Here is a 19,941-nt window from a genome sequence, read left to right as displayed (position 1 = left end):
CTCAGGCACATGCTCAAAAAATTCTTCACATAGTAACCAAAGTCAACATTAATAAATTTCCCGGGTTAAGCTACTGCAACCTCCTCTTCAGGCAAATTCCTAACCATGCTGATATCAAACTTCAGTCCTGAAAGTCAGGAGGTTCAGGTGAGACGTGTAACGATCTCATTTAGTATTAATAGTCATAAAGAAAATGAGACAAACAAAATGTCATAGTGGGTCTTGCCTGCACAGGTGTTAAGAAGCACCTCCAATTATTGAATACCTTTGGGAGGCTAAAATCAGAAAGAGGCATAAATGTACAGAGCACATCATGCGTTGATAAAGGGTGAACTATGATGGAATAAAAGATTTCCGCACAAGCTGTTGTTGTCCCCATCACGTCTAGACTGAACTTAAGGACATTCTTGCAACTCAAGTTCCAAGCTCAGCCAGGTATTGGGGAAACAAGGACACCATAATGTGGAGTTTTGATAAAAAGCAGATGATAAGCTGTCAGCCAATTAAAAATACTGATAGCTCTGAAGTTAAAATCTCCCTCTCTCATATTTCTTTCTATATTGAGCAGAACAGTTAACAAAATAAAACCATTTTAGATAAGCTGGAGGCACATTACACAAATGTTTATTTTAGAAACCCATGATATACACAAAAGCCTTTAAAATGCAGTTACCTATACAAATAAAAGATATAAATAAAACCTAAAGAGAACAGAACTCTGATTGTCCTGTCTACTAACTCATGACTCCCAGTTACCACCGTAATGTTTAGGCTCCAGTTTTGATAGGAACAAAGAGCTCTGCTCAAACATAGCCCACCCACATAGTTGCAGGGCTCTAAGTATCCTCCATGGCATTCTGGCAGAGGGGAATGGCAAAAAGATATTAATTACTAGAATTTTAATGCTTTCCTATGTGAGAGCAAATCTGGGTTATTTAATAAACTTACCACATTGCGACAAGGTGCGAAAACATCACTGTATAAAATTGAGCATTCCTTTTTGGCATAAGGGAACTTGCTCTGATGTACCTCACATGGTCTTAGTGTTTCATTTGGGCTCTTGCACTTAAAAGCAAACAAAACCATCACAAACATTTTATACAAAGATGTGTTTACCATGGACTCAGGTACACTATCATCATGTATTTCAATACTTGCATACTCAGAAAACTCATATACTGTTTACATGGTATTTTCTCTATCTTCTTCTTTCCCTGATTTGTTGTTATAATTGAAAACATTTGAACAAAACAGAATCTTTGTGTTTTGTTCTGAAGTACTAAAATGTTCCTGCTGTCTGCACAGTGTATGAAGACAAAATGTTTTCTTTGTGACACACTATAATCATTACCAGAGCAACCAACTGTAACATCACAAACAAATACGTGGTCCAAATCCATCCCTGGTGGTTTTGCACTGACTTTAAATGGAGGCACACTACAGATGGTTTTAGCCCTGTAAGTTCAAATAAAGAAGCAGTGGTAGGAAGAGAGCAACACGTAAAAAAATAGAGTCAGAGATCATCACGATAACTCAAAAGGGCTGAGATACAGCTCCCTCTCTTTAAGTCTCTCTTCAAGAAGAAAAACAAATTAACAGAAAAATATAACCAAAATTACACTCAGCTCAGAAAACACAAGTTCATCCGAAAGCGTGCTCCCTTGGTGCAGCCGAAAAGCCCAGGAGGAGGCAGTGATGGACCTGTAGGCAGAGTTGGGGTGTCATGGCACAGCCTCAGATGCAGAGCAGTCACCCAGCGCGCTGCCCTCCTGTGCGGGTGCTCTGATAGTGCTGTGTGGGGACGTGCTGCCACTCCCCAGAGGGAGAAACCCTGGAAGCATCCCACACGCCTCACCGTGCCAATGCCAGCATGTTTGCCGGTAGCAGAGTTGGGTTGTAGGCCTCCAGCTACCAAATACGCCTTTCCAGTGTTTAGATTACGCAGAAGGGACGACCAGGATACCTCTCTGCAAAGGCCAAAGGTCCTTTCTGAAAAATGTCCTAATGACGCCTACTGCGAGGGCAGATGCAGTGCCAAGGCTGGCTGAGTACAGGCTGCCTACTAGGCCAATAATGAATTCAGGTCCTCCGTGCTCTGGCAGCCACAGAGACTGGAAGATTATATGAGATTTTACAAAAATATATGGCCTCAGAAAGGCAAGTGCAAGTTTGGGTTGGTTAAGCAAAGGTCATAAAACTCCAGAAGTTCATGTTAGGTTCAAATTGTGCAAACACTGTGCCGTTTATTAAAGCAGCAACCACTGAACCCACTGAACAGATAAAATGAAAAATATATATATATATTTATGTGATTGGAACCAAAAGGTATCTTTAAAATTTTTATGGAATAAAACCCAAAGCCTCCCAGTTACACTTCCTTCTTCAAGTATTTTTTTCAAAGGGAAGAGAGCAAATGGAGGCCTGGTCTCTGGGACCCTCCCTTGTACCCTGCTAACCCTGGCTCTGAGTCATCAACGCTCGGTGCCCAGCCAAGACGAACACTTTCAGTGTTCAATGTGTAGGAGCCAACACATTTCCCTTGCTTGGTCACAGGATTAAAAGTTTTTATGTGGTGTAATATAGATCCAAAAGGAGAGATTGAGGGAGAAAAACCTCAAAGGCTTTCTTCCAAAGCAGAAGAGAGATCATATTCTTTCATGAGGTGAGAGATTCTGGTTCAATTTTCTTCTCTGAGTCAGGGAGAGAACAGATTAAAAACTGGGTCTTGCAGGCATCCTAAGGGAGTGTTTTACAAATACTGATTTATCAGGAGATTCACAATGCTATAAAACCTTTCTCCTTCTCAGCACAAATGAATAAAATACCTATTCTCCTATTTTATAAAACACAGTTGCACAGTTGCTCTCTCCAGCCTCTTCCCTCCTCCTCTGAAAGCTACTGGATTGTGCCTGATGTTGTTCTTGCCTTTTCTCTCCCACCGCTTCACCACTTCTTCATCAGTTTGCTTTCTGATTACAAACTAAAATCAAAAAAGATCACTGATTGAATGTGAATGTACATTTTATAGCTTCCTTGGCATAGCTCCACCTCTGAATTTCTGTCTTGCGCTGTGGAGAAAGCCGTCCTGTGCTCACTTGTATGCAGGCAGCCTTGGAGGGCTGATGACACCTCTTTCTCCAGTTTATTCTTTCAAATCATGTTTGTTTTCAGTATCCAGATCCCTCCAACATCCATGAAATGACAATTGCTTTTAAAATTGGTCTGAATCTAAATATCAAAAATTATATCTAAATTTGTAGAAAACTGAAATCCAGACAGCATCATTATTTATCCAATGATAATTAGTTATCATTAATTAATACGGGGATCTTTATCCTTACCTAAAAAGATTGGATGGTTTCATTTAAATCCAGTATATATTTCTTTCATTTAAATTTAGTATATGTTTCTTATAATATAAGACATTATTTACACATCTCATACCTACAGACATAAAAATTCAAATACCCTCATGCATACTGACCATCAGTTTAGAAAATCCATGTACTTCATGTACTAATAATCTATTCATTTATAAATTAAAATTAATGACTTTTTTTTTCTGAAATTTTTCTAAATTTTTACTAGATATGGAACTTACCTGTCCTAATACCCAGCTGTCTCCAAATATCTGTGCATTTCTCACCTCCATGTTGTTGGATGTAGTCAGATCATTTGAAGTGTATTTGTCAAAATTTCCACACAAACCTGCCAGTTTACCCTAAATGAGAAGGATTTATTTTTTACATATACTGATAGTCAGTAAATAATATTGACTATATATGTGGAGTAAAATATTCTTAAACTGAAAAAGGTGAATGCAACTCTGACTTACACTTTGAAAATATCTGATATTATGTTATACTTACAGTAACCAATTGCAAATAGCATTTAATAGAAATTTCTTCACGTTTCCCAGAACTTGCTCTAACTACAAAGTAAGAACTTAGTAATATTTTCTTCTGAAAGCTTAGTACTACATCCAATCAAGAAGTCAAAAGTTCAGGTGAATTACCTTGTAATTTTGCAGAGTGACTAGTTGTTATGATTAAAACTCGCTGCCTCTAATTTTAGATCACATAGCAAGAACATTCATAACAGCAGTTATGAAAGAGACAGCTGCAACATTCTTGTGTTTAGGGAACTGCTGCTGATGAAAATACATGTATACGTACATGCGCATATAGATACATACAGAAAAAGATACTTCTGCATAACAGTACAATGTAGAGCCGGGTTTCTGGGGTGCTCCAGCTCACTCTAATTATTTTTTCTATAATGAATGCTGCAGACTTACTAAACTGGAGCCTAAGGAAAAAAACAGCTACTAGAAGCAGAAGGAACTTGAAGTATTTATGCATCTGCATGCAACTTTTAGACCTTAGCCCCTTTTTAGCTTACTGTAAAATAGAAAAAGAATTTTTCATTATTATTATTATGTGTATTCATGGGTGATAAATCAGCAAGCAAGCTTTTTATGGCTATTGAGAAAAAAGCTTACAGTAATGTTGCTTTAAAATGAGATTAGATGGTTATTTTAACTTTGACCTACACTTCAAAATATCTGATGCTGTTTTCTAGCATGGTGCACTTTCTCTTCTTTTACTGGAAATTGTTCCCTCTCAGTACATGCACTCATAGCTGAGATGAAGCAGGAATGTAATTATTGAAAGTGCAGATTAAGTTACTCCATCAGAACTCATGGACTGAGCTGCAGAGACACCAAGGCAGGTAGATGATGATGTAGAAAAGGACTAGAGAAGAAAAAATGGTAAGATAAAGAACCTCATATTCTTCCCTGCATCATTACCTAACCCTGTCACACTATGCTTATGAGGTTTAAGTGTAAGTTCTTGTCTAGATCCTCTCCCATATCTTATTTTCTTTAATTGATACCCAAGATGTGACACCGTCTGTTCATCTCAGCAGCCTCTACTACATCTCAGGGTGCTCCACCATCAGCCTAAGGCAATCGGTGCTACAAACCTGATTTCTTCTGTGTTGCTAGCTATGCATTTCCTGCGCTTCTTTTCCACTATTTTCAGCAATTGCAAAAACATGTACCTAACTAGGTAACTCAAAACAAATCCTCTTTTCCTGCCCCAAATTAACTTTGAGTCAGAGCTGAATCACTTGCATTGCAAGGTTGCAATATGTGGAGCATCACAGTAAACATGCGTATAGGAACAACCCCTTCTCTTCAAGACTTCAGTCATTAAATCACATCCTTAGGCACTTCTTACCCATGAAATGCTAGAAGCTGAACACTATGTTAAACAGCTATATCACTAGGAAAGTTAGTCATGAAGAAAAGGCAATCACAGTAATACAAGAAGATATCACAGTAGTAACATTGAGAACCACACAAAATCTCAGTTGCAATCTCAGTTGCTCTTCTTTTTTTTTTTTTTTTTGGCTCACCTTCCATCGAGGTCCAACTTTAATATGCATCATGGTCTTCTTATCCCACAGAATTGTAATGTCCTGTTCTGGAAAGTGTATCACAGTATAATATCCAGCCTTCCACAGCTGATAGTTAGATTTGTTTTCCTGTCCCCTTAAGGCATTCTGACAGAAATGAATATTTATTAATATTTAATTAAGTAACTCTACCAAGGTACGCAGCCAATTAAGAATGTAAAGTGTATAGCGAAGAATATTTTACCTGTGGCATATAACTAAATCAATACTATTACTAGAAAGGTTGTTATATACTTTGATATTCTGCCTTTTGGATCATTCAAGTTTCCTTTTATTAGATACTTTGGTTTCTCTTCAAAAAAACAAATGGAGAAAAACAAATAAACACCAGTATGGTTTGACTCCTTGAGGCTTTTGAGCAGTCTTCTTTGTTTGACAAATAGAACTCAGAGAAAAAAAAAAAAAAAAAAAAAGATAAAGTAAGATTTTTCCTGGGAGCTGTTGTGTGTTTGAGGCCTAGGCACTTGTGCTGCATTAACCCAGACTGAGAGATATTTTCCAAAAACATGCTCCTTTAGAGTTGAAACTTCAAAACACTTATCTTAAAGAGCAACCCAAAAAGGAAAGAAAATAACTAACCTGCTTCTCAGAAGGTTCACTGAAATAAATCTCAGTGTCTCCAACAGTGATGAAAATATTCTTTGAGCAAACAATATCATTATCAAAGCACTTTTTGTTCTGAGCAATTATAGATATATTTGAGTTATCTGTGCTCTGCAACATGAAGAAGAAATCATTTTACTTATAGATACAATTGCACTTCATTCCTGCAGATTTATTAAAGCCTCATAATCAAAAAAAAATGAAAAAAAGAAAAAAAAAAAAAGTTTAATACCTTAGTGTTTTAATATCTTTGAAATTAAATTCATGGAAAAACACCAATCAAGGAACTGCATTTTTAAAATCAAGGACCAATCAAGGAACTGCATTTTTAAATTCAAAGTTGAACCTTCAACAAACTTGGACTTTGGATAACCATTATTTGGATAACCACAAATAACCATTATGTTCAGCTGTGAGTCCTCTTTCTGAGGACCTCACAAACTCATAGGATCAACCTCTCCCTAAACTAAGAGTCCGGTTTAGTCTTGTAAAATGTGCTCATATGTGGAATCCAATGCTTACTGCACAGTCTGGTTGTCAAAATTGAGACATGCTATAAAAAGAGCTTTATTTTTAAACCAAGGTACTTGAGATCAAGCTGTTCATATTTTTAAAGCCAAGAAACCTACCACCAGTCAGTAGTAGATAAAACAATTTTCATACAACCATCTATAAAAATGCATGAAACTGTGAGTCATACTCAACATTACTGGAGTGGGGAATCATTTTTGATTATTTATTTATTTATTTCAGTCATTTAGAGGTATTGTCTTCTCTGTTGTGTTGATTTTTTGGCATTCTGGTACCTCAAATTCAAATATCATCCATGCTGCCCTCCCAAGCCCATATCCATTGGCTGTCCAGCCTGCAAATTAATTTTGCATTCTCAGCACGTAAAATCATTTTTGTGATCTCACTCAACCTATCTGTTCATTCACCTCCAGCTTCTGCAACTCCTTCATACCCCCTCCCCCAAGGGAAACACACATCCACGCTGTAATTCCCCATGCTAGAGTTGGTATTAGAACAAAGGAGAGCAGTGGTATTATCAGTGTTGATAACACTGCCACAAATAAAAATCAAGTTAAGTTACTCTTACCATTTTTTCTTCTTTTATTTCACTTCTGCACCAACCCTTGCAGGACAACAAGAAACAGTAACTACAGAACAGACTCAAGAGGGTTATCCATAAAAACCATATAACCATTTATAACCATAAAAGCCAGTAACAGTGCTTCTGAAATTAGTTCAATTTATGATGAAATTGAGTCCCACAGTCCTTACAGACCTGTGACAGACATGAAATAAAAATCTTGGAGGTGGCAAGCTCTATATAAGAGCACTGAGTCATTCAGTCACATATGAGACACTTGGGTAGTGCTGGAAACTGAAAGATGTTTAAACTTCTCTTACTCCCACCCTCCTTTAACCTCTCTCTGAGAACACGACTAGCTAGAACTAATTGCAGATGCTAATGAGCACAGTGGGCAAGATGGGAATGGTGGCTCTCAGCAGCTTGCCAGTGCTGGGAACTCTCGGCTCCCAGCGATGCTCTTGGAGAGCCACAAGGGGAGGGACCCCTGCCTCCTGCCCTGGTCTGTGCCCTCAGCACCTCTCCCCAGAGCTTTGCTCCCTCCCTTCGGCAGTGTACCCCAAAAGGTGCAGGGAGCATACCCCTAACTACTCCCTGCCTGTCTTATCCATATTCGTTCTGCACTCATCAGAGTTCAAAAATAAAAACCATATCAGCAGTTTTTCCTTACCAGTGAGAAACATTGCATACAGAAAATATTTCTGCTACAGGAATCAGCTTTTTGTTGTTGTTGTTGTTGTTGTTTCCTTTAATAAAAATCAAGGTGGCCAAGGTGTTTTAAAGAACACTTTAAATGCAAAACCACAAAACAAACAGACAAAAACAAACAAACAAACAAACAAACAAAAAAACATCCTAGATGATGGTAAGTGTAGAGGTATTTTTGTTGCCACACAGAGGAGGTGCTCTACAGTTTTGCAGCCCTGAGTCTATCACGATCCACAAGCCAGAGGATGATGCTGCTTGGAGTAGAGAAGACTACAGCAAGCGTGAGTGGATGCGATGAACATGAGATCCAGTAGATGCCAGCCAGCTGTGTTACCATAACACCAGGGTGTAAGGAACAAGCGGGTGGTGTGTGCCAGCAATCAGCTGGGAACACAGTGGTTAAGGTGGGCTAAGCAGGGACTAGATGCCAGTGGTAAGGGGCCGCAGAAAAGCAGCTCTGCTCTTCACCATTTAGCAGGGGAGCATAGTTCAAAAGTACTGGAAGCTTTGGGGTAGAACGAGGTTCATCTGTCCTGTCCTGCAGTGAAGTTGTTTTAGGTTGCACTCGGAATACAATTGCTCGCTACCTTTTTGGGAAATACACTGTGTTTTAATTAAGCCAGCCTTGCTGCTGGATCCCCTCCAGTAATTATTCCCCTCCAAGTCAGATAACAGCCCAGAGCATTTTGGGATTTATTGGAGGCGATGTGGTAAATTAAAAAGGAGACAAACTCATTAGTTTGGTAGATAGGATGCAAGTCGATACCTTCTATGCTGGCCAAGGGAAAAGCGAGCAAGGAAGCTACCCCCCTGCCATGAGTCAGTTCAGAAAGGGGCTTAGCTTGCAGTCTGCTGGTCTAATTGATGCCTGGAACATTACGGGCTGTTTTCATTGCAAAGTTCATTCCTCTTCAGTTAGCTTAGCCTCAGTAAAAGGGGGTACTCTGAGTTAATGGGGAAGCAATGTCTTCACTGTAAGGAAAGAGATGGAGGGTTTTATTTTAAATAAGGATTGTTAATTCAGGCTAATTATCCCACAGTAAAAATACACCTTTTTTGGCAATGAAGACAAGTTCTCGGAGCAGCATCGGGTAACTGTACTCGCTATGCTAATCAAAACTGCTGCCTGTGCCTTCTGACAGTCCAGGCCAATCCCTTCAGCAGAACAGCATCAACATACTCGAGTCAGAAGTTTTTGTGTATGGTTGGGATTTGAGCCAAGGGCAAAAGTTGAGTTATATTTCAAGTTAACTCTGCAGCAGAGAGAAGCCTGGAGACAGGGAGTGTTTTGCTGACCAAAGCCAGAATAGGGAGTCCTGAAGACATGTGAAGTACTTCCTTACTTGTAGGACTTCATGTTGGTGTTAAATTACTGGAAATGATGCAGGATGGAAATGCAGTTCAATAGAACTATGCGTAAACAAACATTTAAGAAAAAAAGGTTTACATTAAATACTGAATCTTCTGTACTTTCTCTCTTTCCAATTAAATCTTAGACCTAAACCCAAATTTAAAAACAGTTATCTCTTATGGCTCAAACCTTTCAAGACAGGAATTCCGCTACTTAGGCACCCTTGCCATTCTCTCCATACACCTCAGTAAAAATGGTTCTTTTCTCACCCAAGCAATATGATTCAAATTCAAAGTTGATAACACCATTGCTACAGTGGGCTTCAAATTAGTCTGTAGCTGCTGTATGAGCAGCCTCTGCTATCAGCAAGGAAGAAAAGTGAGGTTGAAATATAATGCTTAACTATTGCCAATGCAGAACAAAGAACAAGGACTATTTAGAAAAAGTGAGGATTTTCTTTTACTGTTTAAGACAGTGAGGTCTTGGGCAAATCACTGGAGCACTTAGGGTCTGTGACATTATAAATGATAATGATCGAGTTCCATCCCTCTTATCTGTGCTGGATCCACACACAGCTATGAAAACCAGCTTTTGTCAATGCTATTGGAAGAAATGTCTGAGTGGACACTAGGAGCTAGTCTAATAAATAACAAGGTGTGTGTGTGGGGGTGCTTTTCTTTCCTCCTTTCTTTCTTTCCTTATTTCTTTCTTTATTTCTTTCTCTCTCTCTCTCTCTTTCTCTCTCTCTCTCTCTCTTTCTCTCTCTTTCTTTCTCTTTCTCTCTTCCTCTCTCTCTTTCTCTCACACTTTTCTCTCTTTTCTTTTCTTTTCTTTCTTTTTTTTTTTTTTTTTTTCCGCAGCCTTTCCAAGGCACAGTTGCTCTTTACCTTTTTAGGTAAAATGCACCCGACAGGGGATGTACTACAGTTCATCATGTGAAACCTACTTACGCTGACAGAAACTAGAAATAAAATGGTTTTCCCACTGCAAGAGTATCTTCCCACGTAAATTACCATATCCAGCCTGTTCCAACTTAATATCAGTTTCTTTGTGATAACATGGAGTTGCCAAGCAACAGGGAAGACAGAGTCACAGATCTGGGCAGTCAGTCAAGCGCTCATTGTCAGTCCTGCTTCTCAGAACATTCTTTTTCTAGACTTCACTGCACTTTTTTCCATATTTCTTCCTATCCAAAAAAACATGGTCCTTCTTTCAATTTTTTAGTAGTGCTTGGGAATGCTGGGGCTTATTTTTTTTTAGAAAGTTTCTATTTCAATATCCCAGCAGAAAATTCTATCAACCAATAACACCAGCATGCTTACATAATGAAAATGAAGCCTGGGATGAAATGATTTACAGGGGGCTGTATTTATTTCTTTGAAAGGTTCATTAAAATCTCTCTCATTTGTCAGTATGAAGATTTCTTTTCCATTATTGATATGCTGACTTCCTTTTTTGTTTGTTTTGTTTTGTTTTGTTCTGTTTCCTACAGTATGCTAACTTGCAAACTAGGTTGCCCACAAAAGCATCTAGGGACATACTGTAAACTGGACAGAGATAGATCAGCCCCATTTTCCTTTTGTTTTCATGATTCATTGGAGATTTTCATATACAGCCGCACACACAAATACATCCCAAAAGCTCCAAAATAATGAAAACATTAGTTTAAAAAGTATATAAATATTTTTCTCCTTCCTGCATATTTTAAGAGAAATGCTGTTAGCTCTGTTCAGTCTTAAGCTTTTAGGAAACTCAGAATTGGTTTGGTGGTTGTTTAATGTGCTCTGAATTTCTTCTGAAGGAACTTAACTTTTGAAAACATGACTTCAGCAAGCTTGATGCAAGGGGGAGTAAAGCATCTAGTAAAGCTCACTAGATTTAGTGAGTCCTTCTGCATAAATATTCAAGTGGTTTTGGAGGCCAGACATGTGATTTGGCACCTGACATGATCTTTCTCAGTTTATTGTGTTGTTCTCTGGGGTGGTTCATATCCAAATAACCATTTAAAATACATTAGTTATTCAAAATTCATTCACAGCTGACACCAAGAAGCATCTCTGATTGGAAGGCTTCTTTCTGTTTGCTTGTATGATAATTTCTCCTGTACCATTTCAAAATGATATACATACATTCTGCATAACTATGTACCTGCTTATCCTGAACAAATTTGTACCATCAGTTTTCCCTATAGCTATTCAAATATTGGAGCAATATTGTTCAAAGTCAGCAGATGGCACTGATACACACTGCCTCAGTTTATGCATGAGATTCTGGATACAATATTATAGGAAAGAGAGCAACTTGTCCTCTCACAGGAAAGAGAAAAGGAATAGTAGTATTATTTCTTTTCCCACTGATGTTATTTCTATATAAGTATACCAAAACACACTTAGGAGCTAAGAACTTAAAAGAGCTAAATTGCTTGTACACATTGAAAATTTTTAAAATTCCATCAGCGTCTTCTACAGTGGCAGACCATGTGATTATTTGCACTTAAAAAATGGCAAAGAAACTTGCAATGAGTCTGTGCGATATGATACATTCCTGTTACTGTCATACAATTAAGATGGAGGAGAGCAATACCAAGTAGAATGACTGAAGAAAATTCAAGGAGAAAGAGATTATCCCAGCTACTGACTCACTCTCAAACTACTTCCAGATGTCTGCTAATGCATTCATGATAACTCTTTTCTATTTCTTTAAAAGAGGCTTCCCAAAATTATAAACCTCAGCCAGAATGAACTCTCAACAACTCTTGAGAAAAATCATTACAAGTATGTGTACATGTATACAAGCAACAGGAAAAAATAGATCATCATATCAGTTCTTTATTATACAGATATTTAGTTGTAATTTTTATGGCAGTATAGAGTTGCTCAGTGTTCTGTGGTTTTATCAACAATACTTTTAAAATCCAAATAAATTTCATAGATCTACTGCTAATAATGTAAAGTACATAACGGGGAAAATTTTACTTGATATACTTCATAACCTTTTTTTCTAAGTCAGCATTTCTGAATTTTTAGAAATTTGATGAAATCAAATAGATATATCTGGAATGGGTTTGGGTTTTCTTTTTAATATTTTAAGAGAAATGCACTAAAGAGGTTTGAGAAAAGATCCTTTAAAACAGATTTTCTTTTGTTCCACTTACTTAGCTTTGCATGTTTATGCCAGCAGACTTGGCTTTTGCACAGGTCACATTACGGCAATCCTTTTCTAATTAAAAATTAGATAGATATTCTGAAGATTGAGGATTTGGGAACATTCAAATATTTGTTTCCAAGTGACACAGTCTGCAGCGCAAGCTGTTCTGATATATAAACCAGCAGCACAGGTGGTGATGTTATTTTTACATATCTACATAACTATTTATATGAGACTTATTTGTATTGTATTGGTGTTGTTCTATTAATAAGTGCACAATAAATGAAAATATTTTATCACTATTCATTTGCAATGATAAAACATAATAGAACAGAAAATAGTAAAGGACAGGACATAGTGGCGATAATTTGCCTTTTCTGATCTCTAGCAATTTATGGCTGGAACTAGAAAACTGGAACTTGCAAGAAAACTTTTATTTGCTTGTTTTTAATATAACGAATGTTAAATGTGCTTATTTACACTGCTCTGGGCTTAAGTCTTATTTCCATACCTTCAGAAACAAAAATACTCATATCCTAAACTAAACCAAAGTAAATTTAATTCACATATCTCACTGAGAACAGCCAGCATCAGAGGCCATACAATGCTAAGCGGCACCTATGGGTGACAAGCCTGAGCACCTCCCACTTCAAAGATGGCAATAGGCTTCCATTTCACTGCTGACAATGTACCATAGAGCTTCCTGAAACAGCAGCACATAATGTTATTTTTTCCTCAACTTTTACTGCTCTATCAATAGAACGTGGGCATCAACAGTCCACAAAGCTTTACCCACCAGAGGTGACGCAACTGAGGCAGCCATTCTTATGGTGATCTGACTTTTCAGGCAGCTATCAGATGATAACATTTTAGAGTCGGTATGACCAAAGAACTGATGGATGCTGAACACAAACAGAAATCCGAGGTGAAAAGGTCACTTTCTTCAAGCTGGGTGGTTACGACGTGGCAAGGCCCTCAGAAAGAGGATCTAACTTATGAGTCATACCATTCTCCTCCAAATTGCCAGCCTCATGGCAAGAAACTTTTCCCCAAGCCTTTCCTGGAAACCTTCCATGCTAATCTGCACAAATTGAAAGAAATCTTTCCTTTGTTGGAGAATAAAAGTGATTCATTCACTGCATAATTTAATGGTCTGAAGAATCAGGTGTTGGAGACAGAAAGGCATGTAGAGGTAATTGAGTCTGAAATCATTGATCTGGAGAAAATGGAACCAGAGCATAAATCCATTGCCAACTGTAATCAAATCTTCTGCTCACAGGAGGGATAGAGCAAATGGAAAAACACAGACAAGCCAACATTATCTGAGCTCTGTGCTGCCCAGCTGAAGAGTAGGATGGAAAGGGATGTCTCCCACAGGGACTTAACTACTGTATTTTGCAGGATTTCCATAGAGCCAAAAAAGAGAGGGACATCCAGAATGGTTTCCTCTAAAATAATAGGACTGATGAAAAACAAACTGTTGGTGTTCTTTGCAACTAGAGCAAGGCAAACAATTCAGAATAAATATTTTCCCTGAATAGAAATGTCCTTTTTTGGACAACAATTTGCACAGAAACTGTCAAGAAACGCATTGTTATTTCTACACAGTTACTGTTGATATAAATTACTTGACAAGTGGTTTGGGTGGATATATTTTGGCATATCACTTACTCATGAAAGCCTTTGATAGAAAGTGGCTTTGAGGATTAGACAGATTAATTAAAAAAAATAAAGACGTTCTGATTACAACCCCATGTTACAATTTTATTCCCTGAATAAAAGAACTTGTAGAGTCAGGTTTCCAATTTAAAACACCTATGATTTCAAATTCAATATTGTTTGCCTTCCCTTTAAAATCTTCAGTCTCTTAAAAGAAAATAATTTTCTTAACCATGAACAGTTCATTTGACAATGTTGGTTAACTGTAACTCTGCAGCTGTAATCCTCCATAGGGTGAACAACAGCAAGCAGAATGTATTAATTTTACCAGCAGGCTATGAGAGAGATCGTGAAGATACTACTTCATTCTATAGGTTTGCTAATTTAATGGATCCACAGACTGTCTGACACAACTGACATTGAAAAAAGCCACACACAAAAAAATACATATATGAATATTCAATTAGGGGAAGTGGGACAAAGGCTACTTCTGCCTCCTCAGATGTGACAAATGAATAATTGAAGAGTGGTTGCTTTCTGTGTGGTTGCTGCAGTTTATATACAGTCATCATTTAACAAATCTAGTAGCCATGTATATCAGCAAATAACGGGTAAAAGATCATCACTGCATCAAACAACTTCTGTATTAAGCATTCTAATAAAGAGAGCATAAACTAGGAGCTTCAAAATTGTCTCAAGTTATAAAAGAAGGGATATGTACAAAAGAGCTTCCTTACTGTCTTCCTGAGGGCAGACCATCTAATGCAAGGGACACAGGATTATCATTTGGAAAACTGGGATACTGGTTTAGTTGATAGTGTATGTTTTGTTAAACGAACTTCTTTCTCAACAAATGGGCTCCCATGTGGTGACTCTTGAACCTTCTAATTGGTACAACATGCCAATTATTTGATCAAATGTCTGGTTGTTGTTTTCATAACCCTCTAACACATTAAAACCAGTGGCAACTTTGTATTTAAAAGAGCCTTCAGGGTTGCATCACAATGATTTAGAAAGTGACTTTAACATGGCCAAACCCACAGTCTCTCTAAACTGCCTCTTGCGGATTTCACCAAATCAGAGAAAATATAAATCTGCTCCTCAGAAGAGAGCAAGTCTGAGGGGCTCCGAAGTGCAAACATGCCGACCCTACAAACCTCAGTAAAGAATATACTGAACTGCAGGACTGGAAACCAACACAGAGCTAGAAAAGGACCAATGTGTATAATAGAAAGACAATATTACTGTAAAAGCAGAAATTCTATGAAACACACAAGTGGAAGAAATAGATGGCAAGCACAAATAATGCTCAGTAAAATTTGGTAGAAAATAAGATCATTGTGTTAGGGAAAGAATGTAGCATCACTGAAGACAGAAGATAAGAAGGAAACTGTAATAAAGGAAAGTATTGACATCTTTTTAATTAGGAAATTGGTGGGCTTCATTAAATCAATGAAGTATTTACATGATCCATACTGATAAAAGAGAAATTAATTGGTCTCCTAGGGTTTTCTTTTTTTCTTTGAAATTACTGAGTTTTAAAATGTTAAAAGCTGAAATATTGATATCTTTGCTGTGAAATGTCATCTATTCATACAGAAACTTTACTCCTCAGTGTGCAAGGTAACTCCTAATTCCTTGTTATCATGTCATGAAACATTAGTGACCTAATTTTCTTGATTGCATTAAATTCTTTTGGTCATTGTCTGACTGATGTATATATCTGCTGAACTAATTATAAAGGGCTTTTTCATTCACCTACTGCCACCTTAAACAAAAAGATCTGACAGACGATACACTTGTTGAAAACAGAGTTTAAAGTTTCAGATTTGGCTGAAAGATAATACTTGATTTTTTCCCCCATCAGAGCACAGGAGTTCCTTATTAAAAAGTAAGGATGACTTCTTCGTTCAGTAGAGTGCAATACAGTGTCAAATTAAAGAATTGTTCAAATATATCAGATTCAGAGGGGCTAACAGACAAATCAAATGGTGTGTGTTTGTAAAGCGTGTGGGAACAGAGCGTTATCCTGAAACTGGGGACATGGGATCCAGATGATAATTCTTAGACTCGGTTCTGTCTAAGGGAAGAATTAGTATGCTGACAAATTAACTATAGTTATGGTTTCCCTTATTGCACTGCTATGGTACCTTTGTTTAAAATATTTAAGATAGCAGAGATAAAATGGTCCAGTTCTCACAGGAAAAAGATTAATAAGAGGACAAAGTTATTACAGTGTTGTATATATATAAAATATTAGAACATCAACTATTTCAATTGCAGGTGTTTGGTGAGCCTTTTACACACTGTTCCTAAAAATCAACATTATAGCAGCACTCCAAACTACCAGTAAACCACTTAATCTTTCACTAGTAACTGTCACGTCTATGATTCTCTGTAATACCTTGCAGGTGTGTGGGTGGAGAACCTGAAGAACACAGCATGTACATCAATTTAATTTTAAGCTAAAAAATACAGGTATATTGGTTTGTGGAACAGGTAGCATGGTTTAGGAGACAGCTCTGCCTGCCAGGATGTTAGGCAAGGCATTTAAACTTTGGCAACTACATCTGCTTTCCCACCTTTCATCTGGCTTGCTTATCTGGAGAACAAGACAGAGCTCTCTAAGCATAAGCTCTCTAAGCATAAGCTCTCTAAGCATAAGAGACAGAGCTCTCTAGCATAAATTCTGTAAAAACAGTCCCCCCTGAGTTCAAGGGGACTCATATTAATGTGAGACAACCATTAAAAAAACAATGCTGCACATGGCCACAATATAGAGTAGGGCAATGATGAAAATGCAGGCATGGAATCCTCTGATCTTGGAACAACAAAGCCTGTTTTGAAAGAGCAGCCTCCTAATGCAAATATGTCTGCACATATAATGTAGTTTAACCACATCACTGCGTGGTACAACTGCTCACATGTATGCAGTACAGCTGTAGTGGAACTCTGTACATTGAAATAAAAGCATATGTGAAATTGGAGAATGGATGATACCTTGGATTATCACTCAGGTTGCTGCTAGTAAGACACCTATTACAACTGTTTCTTATATTTTTGTCACATAAAATTTAATTCCTGCATATTAATAGGCAATCTAGAGCCTATCTTCATGGTAGCACAGTCACAGTTATTATTTCAAAGTGTGCACTGATCTTTTTCATTGTAGAATTTTATCTTGCAGTTCATTTTGCAGTGTTTTCTGCTGTAAGATATTCTGAACTTTTTGGTGGTCTATATCTGTTTCAGCTGTTCAGACTGTTTCTATATGATCAGCACTCTGTCTAGTCAGTCCCAACAAAACCTTTTCAAAATGGTTACAGAAAATGCTAAACAAAAGTTTCAGCATAGACCTCCATGGGATAGCACCAAGTTCTCCCCATTCAGGAAAAAAAAAAAAAAAAAAAAAAAAAAAAAAGCCCTTTATTCCAATCCTCTAACTTCTAAATTTAAGTCAAGTTTGAAAGAATCTTCCCTCTCATCCTACTAGAGACTAGTCTCTAAAAAATTGTTTGTTGAAATCTGTCTCCAAAATGTCTTTATGTCTAAAACACACACATATTGACCTGATCATTCTTATCCATATGTTTGTCTTCACTGAATAAGTCAGAAGACTCATCGTGTGTGACATTCTTTTACCAAAAAGAGTACAATTCTTCCCCAATATCATGTCATTTCTCTTTATTATGATTTCAATTAATTTCCTTCATATGGAAATCAGATGTATTAGTCTGTTCCTGCCAAATTCAGTCCTCTTAAAATATTTAGTTATACTACAGTCTTCCATTCCTCTAATTCCAGGATTACAGATAACATAGTTCATCAATTCTATATTTTAGTTCCTTCAAAGCTCGTGTATCTGCCATATGATCCCATTTTTTTTCTTTTTTTTTTCCCCTCAAACTTTTCACATTTAAAAATGAGCCCACAGATATATCATCTATTCTAGACACAATTATGTAGTGCCTGATTTGTGAAAAACATTCCTTCAATATAGATCAAGTTTTCCATATACTAAAGAGAAATGAAAGATCATGAACAAATTAGGCCATATTTTCTCACATTAGCTAAGTTGGGAGGAGGTGGGATCTGAAAAATCTGAAAAACAGATCTACACACAGGCAGTAATTTAGTCACTCTAGTTACTGTGTTCACCTGATAAAATGACTGCTGGCAGTGTGCCAAGTGCCTTAATGATGTGACTGCCAATTCTATTCTTGATCTCCAAATGCTCCCCATGGTTTGTTTCCAAATAGGTGTTTTCATATGTAGTAGAGTGGCAGGTGACATTTAATTGTAAAAGCAAAACATTAAAGTATCATATGAAAATTGGAAAAAGCAGCCAAGATTTGTCTTATACATCTCTAGCTGGATGGCATACAAAATAAGAAACAGCAACCCACTCTTCTGCCTTTTCATATGGGCAAGATTATTTCAGTTAAAGTAATCCCTATTTTTTGCATCATAAAGGAGGTAGGTTTGTGCAAATATTCATATTCCTCTAAGAGTAAGAGCTCTGTTTTCAGACAATATGATACATGCCAGGAGTTTGTAATAAGGTACTCTTATAGAAAAAAATCTGGAACCATTACATTTTATTTTGCAGCTGTGAATACTCTACCAAAGTGTACATGAAATAAACTATTTTCAGTAGTCCTTGTTGAGAAACCATTCTTTTTCTTAAAGTTCGACATTTAGGATTGACAGAAAATTAATATTCTTCTAAACACATCACTGTAATTCAGAAGACAGACTCTTAGCCTTAATAATAGCAACTATAATAAACAATAGTGTTGTTAGAAATAGAATATATTTCTAAATGTCAGTAATGGTATTTTTAAACAAAAAAGGCCAGCAATGTACTGTAAATATGTGCTATGAAGAACATTAGCATGTAGTTGCCAGACAATCTCAGTGAAGTATTTCATTATTCAGTTATGAAATCATCGTGCTTGATATTATTACATAAACTCCAGATCTGATGCAGAGCACATTTGAGAGATTCCAAGCAGTCTCTGAGGTCCTCATTAACCCTCTGCCAAGCAGAGTTTACAGATAATTTTTGAATAAATAGATAGAATAAATAATAGATTGTACCTAGCTGTATACCAGTAGCATTATTCTTCCCTCATTGTGATGAAAACATGGATAAGGTGGAATAGAAAACTTTGATTTCTGTTCTTCTCTAGACCACATAGCTACACACCCATGTACCATTTTCAAACGAATTAGCACAAAATGTCATTTATGGAATCTTCATTTAAACTCATCTGTTTTACACCTGTTTTCTTGATGTTTGTTTCTCTATATCATCCCCTGATGTTCCAAATATTTGCCCTTTCATGGAAACTTTCAGTTGAACATATGAAAATTTATGAACAGTCTTCCTACCTTTAGCAAATAAGCTTGGCAGTCACTGACATAATCATACTCCAGTCCATCAAAGGTATAATAATGTCGATCTCCATAAATAGTGCATACAGCTGGACAGGGGTAACTAGTGCAATTGAATATCCCTCTCCGACAAACACTGTAAGGAAGAGTAACAATCAGTGTCTTCTCATAGCAATTTCTTTTCTATTTTTCAGACCTTGAAACACACAAATATTCTGTGGATTGCTTTTGAAATTCTTGGTGACACAGTGGCAGAAAAGTGTTGAGTATTTGGCCATCAGCACACAGATATAAGGATCCCTAAGAAATTAATACAAAATCTTAAAAAATTTATGACTTAGGCAAATATTTTCTATCACGGCCTCCAGTAGAGCTAAAACACTGTACCATAACGTGGTCATTAATAAAACGTCAATATTATATTTTTTCTTAAGAAATTTTGTTTTCTAAGACATAAACAGCACACATTCAGTGCAAAGCACCTCCAGTTTCTGCCTGTGAG

The 19,941-nt window shown here is 37.0% G+C and overlaps 1 protein-coding gene across 4 annotated transcripts in view; it reads right to left on the bottom strand.

Annotated features, from left to right (window-relative positions):
• OTOGL (otogelin like) overlaps positions 1 to 19,941 on the bottom strand; it is a 96,546-nt gene that overhangs the window by 40,291 nt on the left and 36,314 nt on the right. For all 4 annotated transcript variants that reach the window (XM_035340936.1, XM_035340960.1, XM_035340944.1 and 1 more), the window contains 5 exons: positions 19,437 to 19,575; positions 6,061 to 6,195; positions 5,422 to 5,568; positions 3,602 to 3,721; positions 949 to 1,065 (listed from right to left, as the gene is read on the bottom strand). In XM_035340936.1, the coding sequence (XP_035196827.1) occupies positions 949 to 1,065; positions 3,602 to 3,721; positions 5,422 to 5,568; positions 6,061 to 6,195; positions 19,437 to 19,575 (658 nt within the window). The remainder of the gene's footprint in view (positions 1 to 948; positions 1,066 to 3,601; positions 3,722 to 5,421; positions 5,569 to 6,060; positions 6,196 to 19,436; positions 19,576 to 19,941) is intronic.

This window comes from Oxyura jamaicensis, chromosome 1, assembly GCF_011077185.1.
Source record: "Oxyura jamaicensis isolate SHBP4307 breed ruddy duck chromosome 1, BPBGC_Ojam_1.0, whole genome shotgun sequence".
In the NCBI taxonomy this organism is placed as follows: domain Eukaryota; kingdom Metazoa; phylum Chordata; class Aves; order Anseriformes; family Anatidae; genus Oxyura; species Oxyura jamaicensis.
This window is presented reverse-complemented; position numbering and strand designations above follow the sequence as displayed.